The sequence below is a fragment of the Nanorana parkeri genome, unplaced genomic scaffold (assembly GCF_000935625.1).
Source record: "Nanorana parkeri isolate BGI_ZX_2015 unplaced genomic scaffold, ASM93562v1 scaffold1129, whole genome shotgun sequence".
Classification (NCBI taxonomy): Eukaryota; Metazoa; Chordata; class Amphibia; order Anura; family Dicroglossidae; genus Nanorana; species Nanorana parkeri.
In genome coordinates, this window is record NW_017307397.1 from 184,573 (window position 1) to 208,805 (window position 24,233).

At 42.5% G+C, this 24,233-nt stretch overlaps 1 protein-coding gene and 1 long non-coding RNA gene across 2 annotated transcripts in view; one reads left to right on the forward strand and one right to left on the reverse strand.

Annotated features, from left to right (window-relative positions):
- Positions 1–1,081: 1,081 nt before the first annotated feature.
- Positions 1,082–4,450, forward strand: LOC108796548. The gene is made up of 4 exons (XR_001941810.1): positions 1,082–1,185; positions 1,912–1,998; positions 3,535–3,540; positions 4,437–4,450. It is a non-coding gene; the product is annotated as an uncharacterized LOC108796548 (long non-coding RNA).
- A 3,966-nt stretch (positions 4,451–8,416) lies between these two features.
- LOC108796547 (adhesion G protein-coupled receptor F5-like) overlaps positions 8,417–24,233 on the reverse strand; it is an 81,120-nt gene continuing 65,303 nt past the window's right edge. Inside the window, exons 16-21 of the mRNA XM_018568042.1 lie at positions 20,697–20,873; positions 18,647–20,005; positions 15,968–16,009; positions 15,819–15,878; positions 14,933–14,999; positions 8,417–8,746 (exon numbers count right to left, since the gene is read on the reverse strand). Coding sequence (XP_018423544.1) covers positions 8,670–8,746; positions 14,933–14,999; positions 15,819–15,878; positions 15,968–16,009; positions 18,647–20,005; positions 20,697–20,873 — 1,782 coding nt within the window. The 3' untranslated portion in view covers positions 8,417–8,669. The remainder of the gene's footprint in view (positions 8,747–14,932; positions 15,000–15,818; positions 15,879–15,967; positions 16,010–18,646; positions 20,006–20,696; positions 20,874–24,233) is intronic.

The window sequence follows — 24,233 nt, forward strand, 5'->3', positions numbered from 1 at the left end:
CATACACCTGCCGATTATCATACGATCGCTGGATCACCTGCGATTATCGTAGATAATCGGCAGGTGTATGGGCACCTTTAGTCATTTTCCTCCCCTGAGATGATGTGCATGGTCACATGTCCTAGTCACATGTGCCAGAAAGTCAGGCAGTAATAGGAGAGCTAGTAATCTGCCCTCAGTAAACATGGCCGCTGAAGACTGGGGAAGAAAAGAGAAATAAGAAATGCAAAGAATACAAAGCCGGTAATTATCTAGAAGTATCTGTTTGTAGATTGTCATCACTAAACATTTCTAAAGGTGTGCTTGTTGTTATTTTAACGATTTGGGTAAAGGTCCGCTTTAAGCCCTGAAGTTTAAAAGTGCAGCAATTTTAGAAATTGTCAGTTATACTACAAACCAGTATTTGCAAACAAATAAAAAAAAATTGTTTTTTATGAAGGCCATAGCTTTGGTGACAATCACATCCAAATGTACGATCTGTGTTTAAAGGAGAATTATGGGGACCGTGAAATACATTCATCCTCATAATTAGAGCCGACTTGTGACACTGCAGCTGTCACACATCGGCTCTATTGATCAACAACTGAACGATCGTATAACACTGATTGCTCAGTTCCTCATCTTCTCCCTGAGGAGAGCGGTGATTGTCAGTCACTGCTCCCCACAGCGATTCCCTCCTACCTTCTCTGTTCCTCCAGCGCTGACTGGAGGGACGGATGGGGGAGGAGGCGGGCACAATTCTCTAGAGGCAGAGCCAGCTGTCAATCAAGTGGCAGGGTGGATCACAACAACATTGTTGGGATCTTTCCCCCCAGCAGCGCGGCTCTGCACTGTCATGCTGAGTTTTGCGTCACAGGAGGACATGTCCTCCTGTGACCCTAAAGAGAACTATGGCAAAAAAAGTTTAGGCCATAGTTTTCTTTTAATCTTGACTTGATCAGGTAGTTCGAGCCTTGGATCTGTGTAATTGGTCATGGCCTTGATGGCTACGGCATATTCTTCCATTGCTTGCAAAACCAAGATTATGATCTCATCACCTATGATCTATCTTCGTATCTACCCTCTATGTCCTTTATCAAGTCTCCATCTGGCAGCTTGAGATCATTACAGACGTCACCATTGCCACACAGTAGGGAGAAGTATTCATCACTAATGCCAGTAAGCTGGTAATCATTTTTTTATATTGTGAAAGGGGGGAAATCTCCCCAAACGTTAAATTGATTAGCAACCCCCTTAGATGGGATAGCTTCAATGAGCATATTTATTTCGCAGACCAGCCGGGAACATGCAGTTACTCAGGCACGTTCAAATAATGTGGGTTTGCAGCCCCTTTTATAGGGTTTTGAACAGTAGAACCACCTGTGTTACTTTAAATTATCTCCTAAAATCTGATAATAATGACACCTGTACTCAGATTTAATGGGGTCTTCTTTTCTTGATAAGACTCCTTCATATCAAGTTTAGAGGACAACTGTCTTGGCATTGAACCTATTACTCATTAAACCAAGGTCCCTCATCAAGATTAGAGGGCAGCTGTACATTAAACCAAGGTCAAGAAACATGTTTAGAGATTTAATGTTTAAACTCTTGTTACCTCACCCCATTAGATCTAAGTGTTCTACATGAGCTCTAGTTAACCTTGGCTTACAAAGTTAAATGTTCTACATGAACTCTAATAAACCTCGACACGAATTGCTAAATGTCCCACATGTTTCTTATTCATACAACTCATATGTATGTATTATATGTACATATGGAGTTTCTACTATATATTTGTGTTTCATATACAGTAAATGTAGACATACGTATAAAGCACAATTTATAATGTATTCATTAAGAGAAATGTTATATCATTAACATAATATAAACTTGACAGTGTGATTCAGCAGGGATCATCAGTTTTCCCTATAGAATATTAGGAACATCCATGTTGTGGGTAGATAGACAGATATCTTCATACTTCTTACCAGTGAAGACATCAATGCCAGCAAGGTGACTGTACTTGGAAGTTGACATTTCAACAATTTTGCAGGGTCGAGATTTCAGAACCACAAACCCGTTCTTACATCATCTTAGATATTGGTGGGTGTCTACTTTTACTTCCCACAAAAAAGATCTATAATTTTTTATGAACATGTAGTTTTCCTTTAAAGAAGATGCAAATTCTAACTGAGCTTCTGATCTTCTCTAGCCGAACAGGAGAGAGAAAAAAACAATATGGTGTTCAAACTCCTCCCCACTCTATATTAGGGCTAATAGTGCTATGCAGGCTGTCCCTGGGTTACAAACATCTGATTTACATACGACCACTACTTACAAATGGGGGTGTCAGCAACCCTCACCTCCTGCACATGCGCCAAGTCCTGTTCTCTCGGAGAACACTTACGAGCATGCGCGTACCGCGGACTATCCATAGGAAAACGAGCCAAATGGCGCACCGGAAGTGACGAGCTTAATCAGTTTACTTCCCTATTTAAACCCGGCCTGCACACCTCCAGATTGCTGGATTGTCTTCAGCCCTCGTGTCCCTGTGTCCTGCGATTTCCTGTCCTTGGGAATTACCTGTCTACTGGAATTGACCCGGATATTCCCTATGGCCTCTCCTGCCTGCAGCCTGCCCCCGACCTTGGTTTGATTACTGGACTTGTCTCTCTATGCTCTGGTTTGACCTCGGCCCGAATGACCCTGAATTCCGGATTGGCCCAGTTCTGATACAGAACCAACCTTCAACTTGCATGGTATAACATCACTGGCACCCGTGCCACTCGTTGTCTGCCAGGTCTCTGTCTCCATCTCCAGAGTCCTCAGGACACGAGGTGCAAGGGAAGCCTCCTCACAAAGTCAGTCTCCAACCAGGTACGTGACAGGGGGCCCAGGATGCAGCCAAAGTGTACCGCGCAGCATTTCAGTCATTGTAATGCTACCGTGCTCGTGCCGACGAGGAGTCTCCGCCTTTTTGGGTCTGGTTTGTAGATCTGTACATACATTAGAGGAAGTTGGCTCTTGTTAGAGGTGCAGACGAGGGGTGCCCGCCTCTTCTTCCAGGTCACTGTGATGTTTTTACTGCTGTCTGTATCCTCATTGGAAAGATTTAATCTCACTTCCTGTCCTTGAGACAACAGGAAGTGAGAGGAAATCTATCCCTAGGAAGGGAAATTCACTCCTGTAAGAGTGATCATGGGAAAAAAAGGTGTCTCCATTGAAGCTTTATCACCAATCCTTGTTTCCACGACAACCCAAAATTTTCAAAATCTAATTGTCACAGGGACAGAAAGTGAGGCGAAGTCTTCTGAACACGGGCACACACAGCAAAACAAATGTTACAGGGGGTTAACCCTTCCCTATGCTATCCGAAACTAAAAACTATTTTTTTTTAGCTGGAGTTACACTTAAAAAATGTACCTGTTCCAACTTATATACAAATTAAACTTAAGAACAAACATACAGTCCCTATCTTTTTTGTAACCCGGGGACTGCCTGTATTATATTAGGGCTAGTTCTGCCCAAGCATAATGGCCAAACAATCGCTGGTAGCTTGACGTGCTGCCAATTTCTTCAAGCTGACATCCGAAGCCTAATGAACCCCACACATACATAACAAGGGCAATAGCGCCACCTTCTGTTTCCTAACGATATGACAGCTTTAGTAATGCAAACTGTACATTTGTTTTTAGGTATGACATAAAAAAAAAACCTGAAATGGTTCTGTGACTTTATTTGCATATTTATAAAATAATGTAGTAAGAAAAAAACAATGCTTACGGCAGATAACATAATACATTAAAAATAGACATATTATCGTAATATTAGACAAAATACAACACTTGATATGGTAGTTGTATGTGAACGTTTATGGCACAAAAATAAATTCATTCAATACATATACAGAGTCAATATCTTATCAATGCCCATCCAAAGGGTTCTGCCATTCATACTTTATATACACGGAGCGGACTGTAGATATGTAGATTACAGGCAGGGAGGCATCTCTCTTGGGTTATATGCAGGTTTATTGGGAAGCACACCTCTTGTCACTTTAGGAGGTTTGTGGTTTAGAAGTGGGCAGCTACCACTTGACCATTGGGGAAAAAAGATGTAAAATTTGGATGTGGCTGTAAAGAGTATAATGCAAACATACAAAGGGGCCACATGTGCTGTGGCGTCACAAGGGGGGGGGCGGCCCGCACCCGGCTGACACCATTGGAGGGGTGACACCAAAATGACTGACAGCCATTTTGTTGTCACCCCCTCTGAAAAGTCGGGCACTCGGTCATGGACCGAGAGCCCAACAGTTGCAGGAGAGAGAGGAGGGGATAAGGTATGCCGCCGGGTCCCCTCCTCTCTCTCCAGCAACTGTTGGGTTCTGGGTCCATGACGTCCCCTCCTCTCTCTGCCGGCGTCCATCACCAAGATGGCCACCGGCAGGTATCAAAAAGATGACCGTGCATGCAAGATGGCGTCATTGTGACCGCACGTGATGACGTCACGGCACGGTGTCACCCGGTATCCTCTCCAGGTGACATGTGGACAGGGTGCAGCGGCTGGTCACCTGACATCACTGACCAATGTGTGCATTTCAGTACAGTGCACAGGGCTGCGCTGCTGTGTATGGAGTATGGATAGTACACCGGAACCAGCGGAAGAGGAGGAGCGTTCGCCCAAAGGTAAGTGAAGCAAGGGGGTGAGGGCAGAGGGGGCCAGATTGGAGGGGGTAATTCCTATTTCCCAACTTCACCTGGGAAAGTGGTATTACCCTTTAATACAACAATCTTAATGCGTTTGTTTTAGGACATAGCGACCAATACGGCAAAAATTACAGCAGGAGCCGACACAAGATGAATTCAAATACAGCATTTCAGCAGTGAGGAAAGGGAAATAAATAGTTTATACAGAATAAAATTATGGCGAAGCTTACCAGGAAAGGCCCAAATGTCAAAAGATTTGTGTATAGGGTGCGGCCAGCATAATGTAAAGGGGAACGGTAATCTTCATGCAGTTTATAGATATATATGTGAGTGTGATTAGCATAATATAAATCCTTATCTATGGATATAATAACTCAGAATATTCACTCATCCCGTAGTCTCCCTTTAAAATGTTCTGTAGAAATTCTTAATAGACCGGTGTCCGGCCTAAAGTCACCTCTCCACTCAGCCAACATCCAAATAGGTCATACATCCCATATGTTTTGGACCAGGGGTAGGCAGCCTCAGCCGCTGGGAGTCATGCATGTGGCTGTCAGTGTCTTGCAATGCCTTATGGGACTTGTAGCTCCTCGAGAGCTGGAGTGCCGAGCTTGCCCACCCCTGTTTTAGAAGGACATACGTCGCCTCAGTCAGGATTCTTCCCCATTGTGTTCTCGTCTTTATCTTTGTGTCAGCAGTGTTCTATGTTCTAGTGGAGAATCATTAAAGACACAGCGACGTTGGAAATGACCTGTTTATCAAAGTCAGCTGACGGTTTCAGTGGAAGGAAGGTGGATGCATCTCACACAGTACTTATGTATTTCACAATATGGCTTATTGCTTACATTTTTGGCAGTTTAGCATACGAGGGTTGTGGATGGATATGTTGTGATGGATAAGTAGAGAGTAAAAAAAAAGTAAGCCTTGAATGCTTTTCCTGGAGGAACTGCTGCTACGGGATCACCCCAGTGATGCTCACATAAAAACTTAGAGATTTCTGCCAAAGAAGGAGATCAATTAATCTGAACATGAATCCTCCACTTCAGAGGAGACCACATGACCTTTTTATGGATGAAGAGACCACATGGCCTTCCAATTGAGTGATGAGACCACATGGCCTTTTTATGGATGAAGAGACCAGATGGCATTTGAATAGAGTGAAGAGACCACATGGCCTTTTCATTGAGTAAAGAGACCACGACCCTAAAACTGCACACATGACCACATGAGCTTTTTTTAAGGGCCTATTACTTGAGTACGGAGACCACATGACCATTTAATTTCAATAAGTGAAAAAACAAAGCACAAGGCCTTCAATTTGCTTAAAGAGACTGCATGACCTTTTAACTGAGGGAAGAGACCACACGGCTCTTAATTTGAGTGAAGGGACTACATGGCCTTGCAATTGAGTGAAGCAACCGCATTGGCATTTAATCTGAGTGAAGAAACTACGTTGCCTTTTAGTTAAATGAAGAGGCCACGTGGGCTTTTAATTGAGCAAAGAGACCACATGACCATTTAACTGAGCACAGAGACCACATGACCATTTAATTAAATGAAGAGACCACATGACTTTTAATTGACTGAAGAGACCACATGGCCTTTAATCTGAGTGAAGAGACCACATGGCCTTTTAATTAACTGAAGGGTCTACATAGCTTTTTAATTGACCACATGACCTTTTAATTGATAGGAAGACCACATGACCTTTTAATTACGTGCAGAGTCCACATGGCCTTTAAACTGAGTAGAGAGACCACGTGGCCTTTTAATTGAGTGAGCAGCACTAAGGGGAAACGGAGCACCATTTCCTCCAGGAAATATCTTAACCCTCATGTTATTCTTTATCAATCTTGACAAGAATGTGAACAGAGTATATATTACAGGTGAAGCAAGGCCGTGCCATATCTATTTTTATAATGTTTTGTTCTTAGGCATCCCTGAAAGGGCACATTACACCTGTAGTAGCAACAGAATGATACAAATGTATTTAGAAAAAGAAAGCTTAAAAAGGGTATAGGGGAGGGGGCTCCTGCACACGGGCACAGAGGTCCGTACACGTCCATATTTCTGTGCCCAGGAATCACAGGTGTTGCCTACAGCCGCCTGTATAAATCAATAAGGCTGTATGCTGGTAAACCCTGACCCAATCACATACAGGTACGGTTGTATGATACCTGGACGCAGGACGTTTTTTACAGTGTGCGGCCCTCTGCGCCCCGTGTGCAGTAGCCATTAAAGTGACGTTAATTTTCTTAAACATACGACATTTCAGATAAATAGGTTAAAAAAAACAGTAAAGGAGTCAAAATAATCTGTGACTCCAGCCATCAATCAGAAGAAAACATAACTGCTCATGATTTGCTATAGAGACTGAAAATGACACATTACTCTTTATCAAAGGGCTGTATTTATAAACAACAGCAAGGCCATTCGCCCTGCGCATATTTGTGAACGTGCACTCTGTGCAAATACATGCCAAAACAAACGTTCTTCTTTACAAGTGGAATTAATGTGTGTAATATCACATTATGGCCACTAGATGGAGCTAAAAAAAAGCACTTGAAATGGCTTTTATTTTCTATGCTCCTCCTCGCCATCTAGTGGCCATAATGTGATATTAAATATAAAATTCCCTTGTTAGTTTTGCCATAAGACTGCACAAAACTAGCATTCACAGATATTCGCAGGGCCGTTCACCCTACTTATAGTTGATAAATAGACTCCAAAGATTTTTTTTTTTTAAAGAAGTGGGGAGCAATTAGAACCCCTGTTTTTTTCTTGCAACCCAGGGATTCGTTAGCGAGATTTACCCTTGCTGTCCCGGTTCCACCAGACAGGACGGGAATACCCCAACAGCACCACAGCAATAAAAACACTTGATTTTTAATAGAATAGGGGAAAAGGTAGAACCGCTTTCAGCTTTTTATGGTTGGTGTGTCCCTTTTACAGATATTCCGTCTGCAGATATTCCCTCGCTTCCTGTCTGCCTCACTTCCTGTCTGCAGAGATTCCCTCACTTCCTGTCTTCCTTAAACCGTTATCCATTACAGCGGCAGAGTTGGGCTGCATCGGCCAGCATTGCCCAGTGAAGTCCCAAGGCAAGTTAACCTATGCCTATGGTTTCAGGTCACAGCGTGTTGGTGTGCAATGAATAAAAAAAAAATGTCAATGTGCTGCGGCACCTAGAATAACAAAGTGCAATGTGCTGCAGTACATAGAATAACATATATAAAACAAAGCAAGCACTACAATGTGTTTTAACAATGCATTGCAGCACATGGCAGCGGGTGCTCACATGCATTATATATAAAGGTATAAGGTGTCGTTTGTAGAGTGAATGGGCCCTAAGTGGGGAAAAATCTCTCTAACGGAGCCCTGGATAGCAGTTAAAACCCAACAGGGGTTCTAATCCTTCCCCTCCAAAAAAAGATTTGGGTGGACATGTTAAGTGTACCCATTAGCAGTGTGCTCCCTAGCGTGTATTACATTGTATGTTTCCGGTATGCAAAAAATGACGCACTCACTGATATCATGAGAATGAGCTTTGACGCTAGGAATCATCGCTGCCTACATGGCATTCTCTGTAATAGCCACATGCAGTTTAGTGTAATAGCTTTTTCCATGGGAAGCAGGGACCGCTAAGTATCCTCAGGAAAACGTATATGTCACTGTAGAACGTAATTCAGGTTTCACTTAACCTCAGCTTAAAACAGGCAGGCGAGTGCTTCAAGTATATATTGCTGGATGGAAAGAGGCAGCCATATTGTATATATAACATGTGACACTATAACATGAAGAGTAACCAGTCTGTGAGATCAGATGATAGTGGTGATGGTTCGGAGACAGCTTGACTGCATTGAAATGCACTGGAAGAGAGAAATGACAGTTGCGGAATAAAGTGCATACAGCAGACTCGACAAAACGCACTGGAACGCATCCAGAGATAGGCAAAAAGGGTTCAGCTGCAACGTCCCTTTATTGTCAGGTGAGCAGGGAGTAGGAGTTTGATGAAGCCAGGTCGGATGAGTTCACCTGAGCTGAAGAAATATTGTATGCTCCTAGGGAAAAAAAGGTACAAACATTAGGTGATACTTAGAATACACCAAATACATACAAATGAACAGTGAGATGAAATGTGAAAAACATTCACAGAGCCATTGGTCATGTGATCTGCATGCACATTAGTTCTGTGCGAATGGAGCAAATATGAATGTTACTATAGTTTCTTTCCAGGTCGAATATCAGGAAAATACAAGATTATGGCCACTAGATGGAGCTGGCGAGCACAGGACATACATTCTTCTTTTTTACTGGTCCTGTGGGTAGGAATAAGGGCGAAGCTTATCATTAGTATGCTGCCACGGATAGGCACCATGAAAGGAAAATTACCGGTAAGTATGAAGACAATTTTCCGTATTCCTTTGCTTCTCAGCTCCACCTAGTGGCCACAATGGGGTATTTTACTTACCTATGGCCTGGAAAGAAAATATACTCATGGCATTGGTTTTGCCTCCATTCGCCCGGAAGGAATGTACATGCAGTTATGCAGTGTGAATGGCTCTGCGCATTTATTTATTTTTATAAATAAACCTTTAGAAGTCTACTAGGGATTTTAAAATGGAAGACAAATAATGTGAAAATATTAGAGGGTTGCCAATAATGTTTATTTGACCATAAAACGTTATAGACTTTTCATGTGTTGACGCATAGGGGTTTACTTATAAGACAAAAATGTAATACCATCTGCAAAATGTTGCAACTAATACCCCTGTGGGGTATTAGTTGCAACATTTGCAACAGATGTTTTTAATTTGTGCGAAATGTTACTTTCTGATATTGTTGTCTTTCGCAAGGTCAATGTAACATTCCCTTCCACCCCAAGAACATTCAATCCTAAAGGAACATGTGCGCAAACTACTACTTGGGGGGTGTTAGTTTAGGGAAGTCAGAAATAGAAAAAGACCTAAGGGTCCTCATAGATCACAGATTGAGGAATCCTCATAGATCACAGATTGGGGGGTCCTCATAGATCACAGATTGGGGGGTCCTCATAGATCACAGATTGGGAGGTCCTCATAGATCACAGATTGAGGGGTCCTCATAGATCACAGATTGGGGGTTCCTCATAAATCACAGATTGAGGGCACCTCATAAATCACAGATTGTGGGCTCCTCATAAATCACAGATTGTGGGCTCCTCGTAAATCACAGATTGGGGGCTCCTCATAAATCACAGATTGGGGGCTCCTCATAAATCACAGATTGGGAGGTCCTCATATATCACAGATTGGGAGGTCCTCATAGATCACAGATTGGGAGGTCCTCATAGATCACAGATTGAGGAATCCTCGTAGATCACAGATTGGGGGCTCCTCATAGATCACAAATTGAGGGGACCTCATAGATCACATATTGGGGTCTCCTCATAAATCACAGATTGGGGGCTCCTCATAAATCACAGATTGGGGGCTCTTCATAAATCACAGATTGGGAGGTCCTCATAGATCACAGATTGCGAGGTCCTCATAGATCACAGATTGCGAGGTCCTCATAGATCACAGATTGCGAGGTCCTCATAGATCACAGATTGCGAGGTCCTCATAGATCACAGATTGCGAGGTCCTCATAGATCACAGATTGCGAGGTCCTCATAGATCACAGATTGCGAGGTCCTCATAGATCACAGATTGCGAGGTCCTCATAGATCACAGATTGCGAGGTCCTCATAGATCACAGATTGCGAGGTCCTCATAGATCACAGATTGCGAGGTCCTCATAGATCACAGATTGAGGGGACCTCATAAATCACAGATTGGGGGCTCTTCATAAATCACAGATTGGGAGGTCCTCATAGATCACAGATTGGAAGGTCCTCATAGATCACAAATTGAGGAATCCTCATAGATCACAGATTGAGGGGACCTCATAAATCACAGATTGGGGGGTCCTCATAAATCACAGATTGGGGGCTCCTCATAGATCACAGATTGGGGGCTCCTCATAGATCACAGATTGCGAGGTTCTCATAGATCACAGATTGAGGAATCCTCGTAGATCACAGATTGAGAGGACCTCATAAATCACAGATTGGGGGTTCCTCATAAATCACAGATTCTGGGCTCCTCATAAATCACAGATTGAGGGCTCCTCATAAATCACAGATTGAGGGCTCCTCATAAATCACAGATTGAGGGCTCCTCATAAATCACAGATTGAGGGCTCCTCATAAATCACAGATTGAGGGCTCCTCATAAATCACAGATTGAGGGCTCCTCATAAATCACAGATTGAGGGCTCCTCATAAATCACAGATTGAGGGCTCCTCATAAATCACAGATTGAGGGCTCCTCATAAATCACAGATTGAGGGCTCCTCATAAATCACAGATTGAGGGCTCCTCATAAATCACAGATTGAGGGCTCCTCATAAATCACAGATTGAGGGCTCCTCATAAATCACAGATTGAGGGCTCCTCATAAATCACAGATTGAGGGCTCCTCATAAATCACAGATTGAGGGCTCCTCATAAATCACAGATTGAGGGCTCCTCATAAATCACAGATTGAGGGCTCCTCATAAATCACAGATTGAGGGCTCCTCATAAATCACAGATTGAGGGCTCCTCATAAATCACAGATTGAGGGCTCCTCATAAATCACAGATTGAGGGCTCCTCATAAATCACAGATTGAGGGCTCCTCATAAATCACAGATTGAGGGCTCCTCATAAATCACAGATTGAGGGCTCCTCATAAATCACAGATTGAGGGCTCCTCATAAATCACAGATTGAGGGCTCCTCATAAATCACAGATTGAGGGCTCCTCATAAATCACAGATTGAGGGCTCCTCATAAATCACAGATTGAGGGCTCCTCATAAATCACAGATTGAGGGCTCCTCATAAATCACAGATTGAGGGCTCCTCATAAATCACAGATTGAGGGCTCCTCATAAATCACAGATTGAGGGCTCCTCATAGATCACAGATTGGGAGGTCCTCGTAGATCACAGATTGAGGGGACCTCATAGATCACAGATTGAGGGGTCCTCATAATCACAGATTGAGGGGTCCTCATAGATCACAGATTGAGGGCTCCTCATAGATCACAGATTGAGGAATCCTTATAAATCACAGATTGAGGGCTCCTCATAAATCACAGATTGAGGGCTCCTCATAAATCACAGATTGAGGGCTCCTCATAAATCACAGATTGAGGGCTCCTCATAGATCACAGATTTGGCAATAGTAATCAAGGGGTATTTCACTGTGAGAGTGGTGAAACTTTGGAATTCCCTACCACAGGTTGGTGGTCTCTGCGGATAACATTGATAAATTCAAAAATATGCTGGATGAATTGCTTCTTTCGCGGAATCTACAGGGATACGGGAAGTGTTAGTGCCAGATAAATACACACAGACAGACACAGACAGACACAGACAGACACACACAGACACAGACAGACACACACAGACACAGACAGAAACAAACAGACACAGAGAGACACACACAGACACACACAGACACACATACGTTGAACTGGATGGACCTTGGTCTTTATTCAACCTTACATACTATGTTACTATTAGACATGTGCACCAGCAAAAAATTTGTTTCGTTTCGGATTTTGCTTTATTTTGTTTTTCAGAATTCGGGTCCGAAAGTCAATTAGTTTCGGAATTCGGATTCGGACGAAATTCGTTAGCGGAAATCCGTACGAAATTTCGTTTCGTTTTCTTTTCGTTCGTTCATTGCACCAAAGTGACATTTAAGAGGGGAAAAAAGTTTTTTTGTTCTCAAAGGTCACTTTGCTGCAACGAAATTTCTCAAAGGTCACTTTGCTGCAATGAAAATCTCGGAATTTACGAAATTTCGATTCGGAACGAAACGAATCACACATGTCTAGTTACTATGTAAAATGGACTAAGAACATTCAATGAAAAGTAGTCTAAAATAATATCCAAAAATACAGACACACACAGACACAGACAGACACACACAGACACAGACAGACACAGACAGACACAGAGAGACACACACAGACACACACAGACACACATACGTTGAACTGGATGGACCTTGGTCTTTATTCAACCTTACATACTATGTTACTATTAGACATGTGCACCAGCAAAAAATTTGTTTCGTTTCGGATTTTGCTTTATTTTGTTTTTCAGAATTCGGGTCCGAAAGTCAATTAGTTTCGGAATTCGGATTCGGACGAAATTCGTTAGCGGAAATCCGTACGAAATTTCGTTTCGTTTTCTTTTCGTTCGTTCATTGCACCAAAGTGACATTTAAGAGGGGAAAAAAGTTTTTTTGTTCTCAAAGGTCACTTTGCTGCAACGAAATTTCTCAAAGGTCACTTTGCTGCAATGAAAATCTCGGAATTTACGAAATTTCGATTCGGAACGAAACGAATCACACATGTCTAGTTACTATGTAAAATGGACTAAGAACATTCAATGAAAAGTAGTCTAAAATAATATCCAAAAATAGCCTGAAACAATAACCCCAAAACATCCAACCAGAAGACAATATAGCCTAAAACGATAGCCCAAGAACATTCAAGCAGAAGAGAAAGCAGCATGAAACAAAAGCCCAAGAAGTTAGTTTTTGCATACACAGAGCATTGGAGTGCCATTTAGAAATAACAGTGGAGTGCAATGTACAACACTTTTATGGGTCCCCCTCCAGCGCTCACTGGTTCTTCCCAATGAGTTCTATTTCACCATAGAACATAGTAGTAATCTGGGGGTTGGTGGGAAGAACCACTGAGCAAGGCGGGGGACATAGGAGATCCACACTCCCGGATGTCTTCGTTTTCTGTAGAAGAGTTCAGCACACAATTCCTCTTGAACGAAGCAGCATTTGGTGGCATGGGCAGCGGGAACAGTAAGTATTTACATTCTCCTTTTGCGGGGTATTCTTTTTTGGCCAAGGGGACTTTACCAGCTATTGTATTGTGGGACTTGTTCAGGTGAGTCGCTGGATTCATATATTCAGAAGGTCGGATGTGATAAAGCACAATGGCTCTCAACAAAAAAACGGGATGTTCTACATACAAGGGAAGCCAGGATTGAAGGTATATGGATATATACAATGAGCGCACCAAACAAGACAGAGCAAGAGTCAACAAATGTTTAACAATGGACCGGTTCATAAACTGCAGCCGACGTGTTTCGGCGGACCTCACGCTTCTTCAGGGCTTACACATGGTAGGTAGTATTATGGACTCAAAAACTTGCACCAACCACCAGGGATTAATTACTTGTTGCGTAGGGCATAGCTAACATCAGTGAATCAGCAAAACTGCTTTTGTATTGTGACAGCAAGCGCCTGCGGCTGTCAGAATACCCATACTGTGACCCATAACCGATTGGCTGTAGTCACCATTCAGCCGACAATTTTCCAAATGGCTCCTTTGACAAAAGGCAATTGAGAAATCGACTTTTGTTGAACAAAGGTCGATTTTTCAATTGGCTTTTGTCGAAGGAGACATGTGGAAATTTGCCGGTAGGGCCAAACACTGCTCGAACTTTGGAGTCACCTGGCTTAAATTCAACCAGTTTTTGGCTAGATTTAGAAGGCTTGATCATTGGATGTTGGCCGTGCATGGTCAGCAGTGACATGCGGTACCTCTTGCTCTGGCTGATGCATTCCCCAGCCTTGCCCCCAGCACGTCCCACCCCCGCTGGCTGGAGCCCAACCCCAGCTGGCAGAAGCCCACCTTGCCTGCCGAAGCCCCGCCCCTGCCGATCAAAGCTCAACCCCCAACACATCCCCAAGCTAGTGGAAGGGAGGAGACATGAAGCTGACAGCTTTTTCCTCCATAATTCTGCCTCCCCGCACGTCCCTGATGGTCAGTGAAGGCCTGTAGACATAGTTGTCCCCTGATCCTGCCAGCACTGATCAGGCAAATGTTTTCTGATGTTTTTACAACACCTGTAACAGCCTAAATAATAACAGAGAATAATGAGCCAACAATTACATTTCATCACCAGTCTATATGACTGTGGTGACCCTGACCCCAAAATTACAGTTCCAGAAGATCTTGTGAATTGAATTAAAAATGAAGAGGGCCAGAGGGCCATCTTCTCTTCGATGGAAGACCACGTGACCAACAGTGGAACCTAAAAGCATGAGTAAGTCTACTATAGGCTTCGCTATGCCCTAACGGGGACAAAAGTGATTTGATGGGGGTCTTGGCGCCACAATTATCTCTCACTCAGTTTTGGCAACTCACCCTTCTTGGCAAACAAATTGAAAACTCCTTTTGGTGCGACAGGATCTGTAGAGCTGAGATTGGAAGTCTGTATAAAAACATAAAAAAAAGATAAAAATGAAACAGACGTGCACATAAAATAAGTGTATTAGACATGAAAGCTGCGGAAAATTCGGTTTGGTTATTTCGGGATTTGGATCAGAAATTCAATTTGGTTCGGGTCTTGGATACCACAGAAAACCATGTACAGATATTATTACTAAAGCTGAAGCTCCCAAACCCGAATGGCCTTTGGGATCCGAATTTCTGAATTGGATTTGGGAGCTCCCAAGTGCCATTCGGGTCTAGGAGTCTCGGCTTTAGTATTATTTGTATATACTGTGTATGGCGTCCATGTTGCCGTAGCGAAAATTCGTGTTCAGACCCATTTGGATGCATTAAACCGAAAAACATATCTGATAGGCCAAAAAATGTTTTTTGGGATTTCACAGATAGAATTGATGTAAAAACAGTTTCAGATTGTTTACAGAAACCAATCAGATCCTCAACTTCACTCTCCCATACTGCACTGGAAACACAAAAGAGAGAATCTGATTGGTTGCTCGGGAGAACACGCACTACACTTTTCCCCACTACTTCTATTAATAGGGCTTTATGACAATACACCACATTATGAAATACGTGCATTGTAGGGTACATAACCGAGACCATGGTGTGTCACTGGACAACTTTGGTCAAGTAGTAATGGTCAGAAGCCGAACATTATAGTTCCTGTTAATCACTCCGACAGTCACATTTGCTTAAAGTTAAAGTTTTCAAGTCAAAGGATGTGAAAGAGACGCCCATAATAAACTGAATCCATATCATACTGTTATCATATCAAGAAGGAACACACATGACCCTCTACCTTTGTCTGCTGTGAAGACCATCTGGAGATGGAGAACCTGCTGAACAAGGCATCCCGTACCTGGAATTAATGAGAGCAAACATGAGTTCTTCCTGAGGATTATGTTGTCCTGGTCCAAAGAATAACTACATTATAGTCTTAGAACTTACCTTTTTATCCATCAGACATCCAAACAGCAAAATAAATAAGCCCTGAAAGGAGAAACAAAAAGAAACAAACGTATTATCCTCTGCATTATGAATATCCTGCTTCGGCAGCTTAAAGGAACTGAAAAGTAGGTGTGTGTGTGTTTGTAAATATACACTATATTGCCAAAAGTATTGGGACGCCTTTACACACACATGAACTTTAACCCCTTCATGACTGAGGCCTTTTACGAGGTCAGGTACTGATGTTGAAGGAGAAGGCCGGGCTCACAGTCTCCACTCTAATTCATCCCAAAGGTGTTCTATGGGGTTGAGGTCAGGACTCTGTGCAGGCCAGTCAAGTTCCTCCACCCCAAACTCCCTCATCCATGTCTTTATGGACCTTGCTTTGTGCACTGGTGCGCAGTCATGTTGGAACAGGAAGGGGCCGTCCCCAAATTGTTCCCACAAAGTTGGAGCGAGCATGAAATTGTCCAAAATGTGTTGGTGTGCTGATGCCTTAAGAGTTCCTTTCACTGGAACTAAGGGGCCAAGCGAAAACCCCTGAAAAACAACCCCACACCATAATCCCCCCTCCCCCAAACTTTACACTTGGCACAATGCAGTCAGGCAAGTACCGTTCTCCTGGCAACCGTCAAACCCAGACACGTCCATCAGATTGCCAGACAGAGAAGCGTGATTGGTCACTCCAGAACCTGTTTTTAACCTTAGTGGTGAGACAAGTTTTTTTACATGCTAGCATGTGAGTGTGCCAGGAAAACTTTTTACTGTTTTACTGTTTAAAGCCCATTCCGTGTGCACCTTGCTGTAAAGCTGGTGACGAATTGATGAGTGCGTTTGTCATTTGTTTTGCTTGACTGATTTGGTGCAGTGATATATGGGGGGGTTTCAGCTGCCATTGGGATGTGCGGGATCCCTTGTGCGTTCCTGTACCTTTAAGGGGGGTTGGGCTTCCTCCTGACAGACCTGCACCCAATTTTATCTTCTGCCCCATGTGCTCTAAGATGGAGACTCTCATAGTTTAGAGTTAGGACCGCACTATCAGAGGTGCCTTGGTGCGGCTGTGCGGCTTTCACATATTCTGCAGAAGACGTGTATCTAAACCTCTGCTTTTAACCTTAGTGTGAGACAAGTTTTTTTACATGCTAGCTTGTGAGTGTGCCAGGAAAACTTTTTACTGGTCACTCCAGAGAACACGTCTCCACTTCTCTAGAGTCCAGTGGCGGCGTGCTTTACACCACGGCATCCCACGCTTTGCATTGCACTTGGTGATGTAAGGCTTGGATGCAGCTGCTCGGCCATGGAAACCCATTCCATGAAGCTCTCTACGCACTGTTGTTGTGCCAATCTGAAGGCCACACGAAGTTTGGAGGTCTGTAGCTATTGACTCTGCAGACAGTTGTCGACTTCTGTGCACTGTGCGCTTCAGCATGCGCTGACCCCGCTTTGTCATTTTATGTGGCCTACATGGCCTTGCTGTTGTTCCCAGTTGCTTCCACTTTGTTATAATACCACTAACAGGTGACCGCGGAATATTTAGTAGCAAGGAAATTTCACATAACACCTGAATCGAATGATTTGGAGGGGCGTCCCAATACTTTTGGCAATATAGTGTATATATACAGCAGTATATCGCACTCTAGGCTCCTTTTACCATGTTTACAAGGATAACCCTGACCGCTTTGCTGAACCTTTTTGTTTCCAGATCTGATCTGCTGTAGCGACATAGAACTGTATGATCAGAGGAGGGACTCAATCACCCACCTGCTCTGCCTCCTCTGTTCAGATCATCAATGTAGTTAATAAAAGACAGTCACAAAGGGAAACACTACTGCTGTGCTCTCTTTTTAACAAAGCCAAGAATTCTCTTGGAAGCAAATGTCATGGTTGCACTACTCATTCGCTCTACTGATTTGTAAAATGAAGATATTACATAAATTATAAAAAGTTAAAACAATTTGATAAAAAATACAAACTAAAAGAAAAAAATAACATTGATACAAAACCATTAATGTTTCCTAATTCTTTTTGAAAAAAAAAAAACTAAGCAGCACATGAAATGAGCCAGTTAACTGCTAATGTGGCAAGCGCTGCAATTGTGATGAAGTCTGGAAGTCCGTTCAGTTTCCCTTAAAGGAGAACTATGGGGTCAGGGCTTTTCCCCATAGTTCTCCTAAGCGTAACGGGAGGACACAAACTAGCGTCCTCCCGTCACTCAAAGTTCAGTATACCGCGAGCTGTAGCTACAGACATTACTGTCTGGATCCACACAGCTGCGTGAGTGACAGCTGGCTCTGCCTATCTAAAGGCATGGAGTGAAAGTCACTCACATCATAGTTTTCCTTTAATCTGGGCCATATAGCACCCAGTGAGGTCCTCCATGGAGTGGTTCAGTACAGTTATGTCTGAAGTGAACTAGACTGTGCTCTCTGTCAGCATTTCAAGCCTTAAAGTGATTCTATCGATAGATAGACAGATAGATAATTAAAAAGGATTTTAAATAAGTAGATTGTGAAGTCTTTATGATGAAATGCGTAGGAAGATGCAGATTTCATGCACCACGTAAGAGTTCTTTTGAAAAGATAATCAATTTGATCAATTTCACCCAAACTACGCCACTCATCCCTACTTGGGATAACCACAGAAGTCTACAAGAAACTTTTCTAGAAACATAACTCTTACCTGAAGTGAATTCAATCCTGCAAAAAATCCATGGATGACAGGTGACTGGCTCACCATTGTCCCGATGCCAAGGCCCCAGGTCAGGCCGAGCAGCGGCGTTAGGATAAGTATACATTTGGCGATGTGGTTTAGGGAGCTCTTTTCTTCTTTTTTAGGCCTATCCCCCACTGAAGGTCTGAGGACCTTGATAATTACCACCACCAGGGTAACAAAATTCACCAATAGGATGGTGAGGGCCGGTACTATAAATGCCAGGAATGCTTTGCTTTTTTCAATATTCAGCCAACAGCTCTTGGGCATAAGGTAGGCGTTCTGAGGTTGGGTGACTGCCACGGTGATCACTGTAATAATAACAGGGCATCCGTATCCCAGGAAGAATGAAATTCCCATCATGGTCGTCTTGCTCAGGTCGTGGAAGACGCACATCAGGCGGTAGAACAGGATCAGTCCCATCGTCAACATCCAGAAGAAGACGCACAGGTAAAAGAGATGCGTGAAAAAAGTCGCCGTGATGCAGCCTTGGACTTTATCTGTCGTATTCATAGCTGCGCCGATGATGAACCAGATATCGGCCATCAAAAGAGTCACGGCGATGTTTATGATACAGACGTGGCGCAGGTAGGAGGTCTTGTTCTTGGTGACGGACTTCCAGACTATGGCTTCAACTATGATGCAGATGAGCAGACTAAGCATGGAGATACCCACACCAATGAATGTAATGTAGGATAATATTTTCTCAATCTCGGGGTCTAATTCCTTCAATGACATAAGAATAGAGAAGGACGTCAAGTGATCGCAAACACAACGTACACTTTCACTGTAGTTCTGGAAAGAGCAGCCGGAATTATCCCAGTCTTGGATCTTAAAGTTCCACCACACGCAGCTCCCAATATTCAGCGAAGAATTACTTTTTTTAAAATCCATCCCGATTTCGAATTTGGTGTAGTTGTTTGACAAAACTGTCGTCATGACCAGACCGTTCAGGGTCTGATTGGAGGAAGAGTTATGAGGGACACCTATGATATCGTTTAAGGTGGCGTAGGCAAGGCTCACCACATTTGTGTTGTTCGGAAGTGACTTCAGGATTGTTTGGTTGATCAAAACGTTGCCCGTCAAATTGTTCACTTGGCTGAAATCAAAATTGGCCCTAAAATTAGATGACGAGCTGCCCGTTTTGTTGCCTTTTAACTGGACGTTTTTGCTATCTATAGTAATTCCGTCGTCCTCAATTTTCAGCTTCTCTGCAAATGATTCTACTGACTGCATCAGATTTGAACTCTCATTGACTTTATTTGGAATCCTGTCCCAAGTGGATGTCCTTGTGTTGTCCACAACAACACTGACAGTGTCTAGGAAAGCCTGTAAAGAGAATTGGAAGGACTTAATATCTAGAAGATAGGTCGATAGGGATAGATAGATAGATAGATAGATAGATAGATAGATAGATAGATAGATAGATAGATAGGTCAATAGGGATAGATAGATAGATAGATAGATAGATAGATAGATAGATAGATAGATAGATAGATAGATAGATAGGTCGATAGATAGGTCGATAGATAGGTCGATAGGGATAGATAGGTCGATAGGGATAGATAGGTCGATAGATAGATAGGTCGATAGGGATAGATAGGTCGATAGGGATAGATAGATAGGTCGATAGGGATAGATAGGTTGATAGGGATAGATAGATAGATAGATAGATAGATAGATAGATAGATAGATAGATAGATAGATAGGTTGATAGGGATAGATAGATATAGATAGATAGATAGATAGATAGATAGATAGATAGATAGATAGATAGATAGATAGATAGATAGGGATAGATAGATAGATAGATAGATAGATAGATAGATAGATAGATAGATAGATAAGTCGATAGCGATAGATAGATAGATAGATAGATAGATAGATAGATAGATAGATAGATAGATAGATAGATAAATAGATAGATAGATCGTTAGCCATAGATAGATAGATAGATAGATAGATAAATAGATAGATAGAAGGATTAGCTGAATTATAGACAAACTTTATACATTCTTACCGCCATAACTGGTGTTGACACGTTTCTAACAGCACTTCCCGTCTGCTGCAATATGTTCAGCACAAGCTGAATGTTATTCACGGAGTTGGTTATATTTTGATCTTGACTTACAGTGTTATTTAAGGAAGAAATGATTTTGGGAACTTCCAGGTACAGGACGGGACTGGAACTCAGACCCTGAAAAATGAAGAAAAGAAGGATGCCTCTATAGAAAATGCTAAAATCTGAATTTTGGGATAGAAAATCACATTAAACCCTCAAACAATTATAGATTTTTAAAATTTTTTTTTTAATGCCGCATGATTTTTGTACAAATGATTAATAAATCAATATCGTTAGGTTAAAACAATCCACTAAAATGAATTTTAGTGCACACAGACACCATATATTCAGTCTATCATGAATGCAGCTGCTAGACTTATCCACCTAACCAACCGCTCAGTGTCTGCAACCCCCCTCTGCTAATCCCTACATTGGCTTCCACTCGCCCAGAGGATAAAATTCAAAATATTAACAGTCACTTACAAAGCCATCCACAACTCCGCCCCCAGATATATCTCAGACCTTGTCTCAAAATATCACCCTAACCGTTGGCTCCGCTCATCCCAAGACCTCCTGCTTTCCAGCTCCCTTGTCAACTCCTCCCATACTTGCCTCCAGGACTTTTCTAGAGTCTCTCCCATGCTCTGGAACTCTTTACCCCAACCTGTCCGTCTATCTCCCACCCTGGCTGTCTTTAGGCTCTCCCTGAAGACTCTTCTCTTCAGGGAAGCCTATCCCACCTCAACCTAACCACTGAACCATCACGTTCTCAAACAATTCTTCCCCACACAGCTACCTCCTCATGTATCACTGGCCCCTCCCTTTCAGATTGTAAGCCCTCAGGGGCAGGGCCCTCCTTACCATCTTGTCTAGAATTGTATTGTGATTGTAATGTCTTCCTTATATTGTAAAGCGCTGCGCAAACTGTTGGTGCTATATAAATACTATGTAATAATAATAATAATATATTACCCAATGCTTTTAGAAAATATAAAAGATGGGGTGAGGCTGAGAAAAAAGATACCAAACATGCCTTGAAATTGAGCATGCTCGTGCAATGGTGAAAAGCCATGGTACTCAAAATTGTCTATAGCAAACACTTTAAAAGCCTTTACTCCTCATCAGTTTAGAGTAACAGTGAACTATGAGCCCAGAATTATGGTTCTCTCTCTGAAGTTTACAGCGATACCCAACATGTGTGGCACAATCGCTGTTTACATACGTGTGCATGTCCCATGCGCACGATTGCATTCACTCGCAAGGGGGAGGCGGTTGCTGTTATTTTATTTTTTTTAATTATTTTTTTACTTTTCAACCCTTTTAAAAAAAAAAAATTTCCTCTTAACTTTATTGCTGCCACAAGGTAGCTAAAAAGGCTTCTGGCACTCCGGCTGTGGTGTAACTATGAATCCCATTAGGCATTGCAAGGCTCTTGACAGCCACAGGCATGACTCGGAATTCGCTTACCCCTGGCCTATGTGATAGCATTGTCGAGTGACAGGTTCTCTTTATGGAGACATCAGGAGTCTATTCAGCCTCTAATGTGTCCTCTGCCCTCCAATGCAGATGATCAAGCAAGGATTGTGCTTGGTCCTCTGTTTACCTGGCACTTCAGCTGGGCTTCTGACAGCTCTGAAGCAGGAAGAGCTGAGAGCACAGTGCCTCCTGTTTCAGTAATCGTAGCTCAGATCAGAGAAGGAATGTTCCATGATCTGCTGTGGCTTGCCATCTTGAACCCCTTTGCTGCGGTCCTGGGCCCTCCAGAGAAGCGGGAGAGTCAATAAAAATTGTGGCTGGGGGTGTGTGGCAGTGGGGAGGCACCTTCACATGCTCGTACAAGTGATTGGGTGGCTCTACAGCCACCCAATCACTTGTACTTTAAAGGTAAACAATATTAGAGAGAATGGGGTTTCAAATGAGGCATCAATATTTTGTCATATCATGAAATATTTTATTGTACAAAAATGAAAAACAATTTTTGAAATTTAGTTCAGCTGGAACAGCCACCATGACATATGTGTATATGTACAAACAGTTCCAACATATCCTTGCTTGACATCAATGTTGGCTCTTTGTATACATTAAAGCCCTAGATTAGGTACCTACATCAGTCTATACCACTTGTGTAGCAGTCATGTTACCATATATTATTTGTATCCATATAATATTCAGATAAAAGATATCTCAGGGCTTGTATAGGGAGATGTTTCGCTTAAACAAGCTTCGTCAGGGGGATCTGATCGGCAACCTTTAAACATAAAACAAGTATTGAAATCCACAACACATCACGTATAATAATGACATAATAACATAGTACATAGTTTGTCTGACAATACATCCATATAATCTTAGTACCTTCTGATGACTGACCACCATCGATTCAGAACCAGTATCACCTGGAAAGAGGCGGATCAAAAGACCAGCGCAGTGGAAAACACCCTCCAGAAACTAGGGGGCGGAACCTATCTCTCCCGGGACCATAGAGAGGTAGGTATCCAGGCAGGGAAAATAGCACCCACACATTTGTTTGTATTCTAACCTATATTAACCCAAATATATATAAAAAATTAATATCACATTACACCTATGAGTAAGGCCAATGTATTTTAATGCAACATTACCTTGCTTATATCTCTTTTTCAGGTTTGGGAAATTGGTGCATAAATTCAAAGCTCCTAATGAGATTTTCATGAGGTGTATATCTCTTATGGGTTTCTGGTGATAGAAAGCCCCCCCATAGCTTAAATTTATTATCCAGACGAGATCCAACATGAACCATCCATATCCGACAATGACCATCTATATCAAACCATTTGCAACAAGCAAACACATCCTCCAGAATCCTCAAAAGGTCCAGGGGGACCAAACAACACTCCCCAGCGACCAGCCCATTGCACCACTCTCCATTGTGAGTGACCACACACTCCAGCAAACACTCCGCACATCGTCGGGACTCTGCATCCACTTCACTACGTCTTATTAAATGATCCCACATTTTATCCACCATCTACCACATAGCTAGGGATAATATGAATGTAAAATAAACTCATATGTCTTTCCTATCATATCAATCAAACTATTAAAGTAGAACTATGAGATTAGTAATTTCCACTCACCTCATAGTTCTAGCCGACCTGTGACAATGAAGTAATAAGCAAGGTAATATTGCATTAAAATACATGGGCCTTACTCATAGGTGTAACGTGATATTGATGTTTTATATATATTTGGGTTAATATAGGTTAGAATACAAACAAATGTGTGGGTGCTATTTTCCCTGCCTGGATACCTACCTCTCTATGGTCCCGGGAGAGATAGGTTCCGCCCCCTAGTTTCTGGAGGGTGTTTTACACTGCGCTGGTCTTTTGATCCGCCTCTTTCCAGGTGATACTGGTTCTGAATCGATGGTGGTCAGTCATCAGAAGGTACTAAGATTATATGGATGTATTGTCAGACAAACTATGTACTATGTTATTATGTCATTATTATACGTGA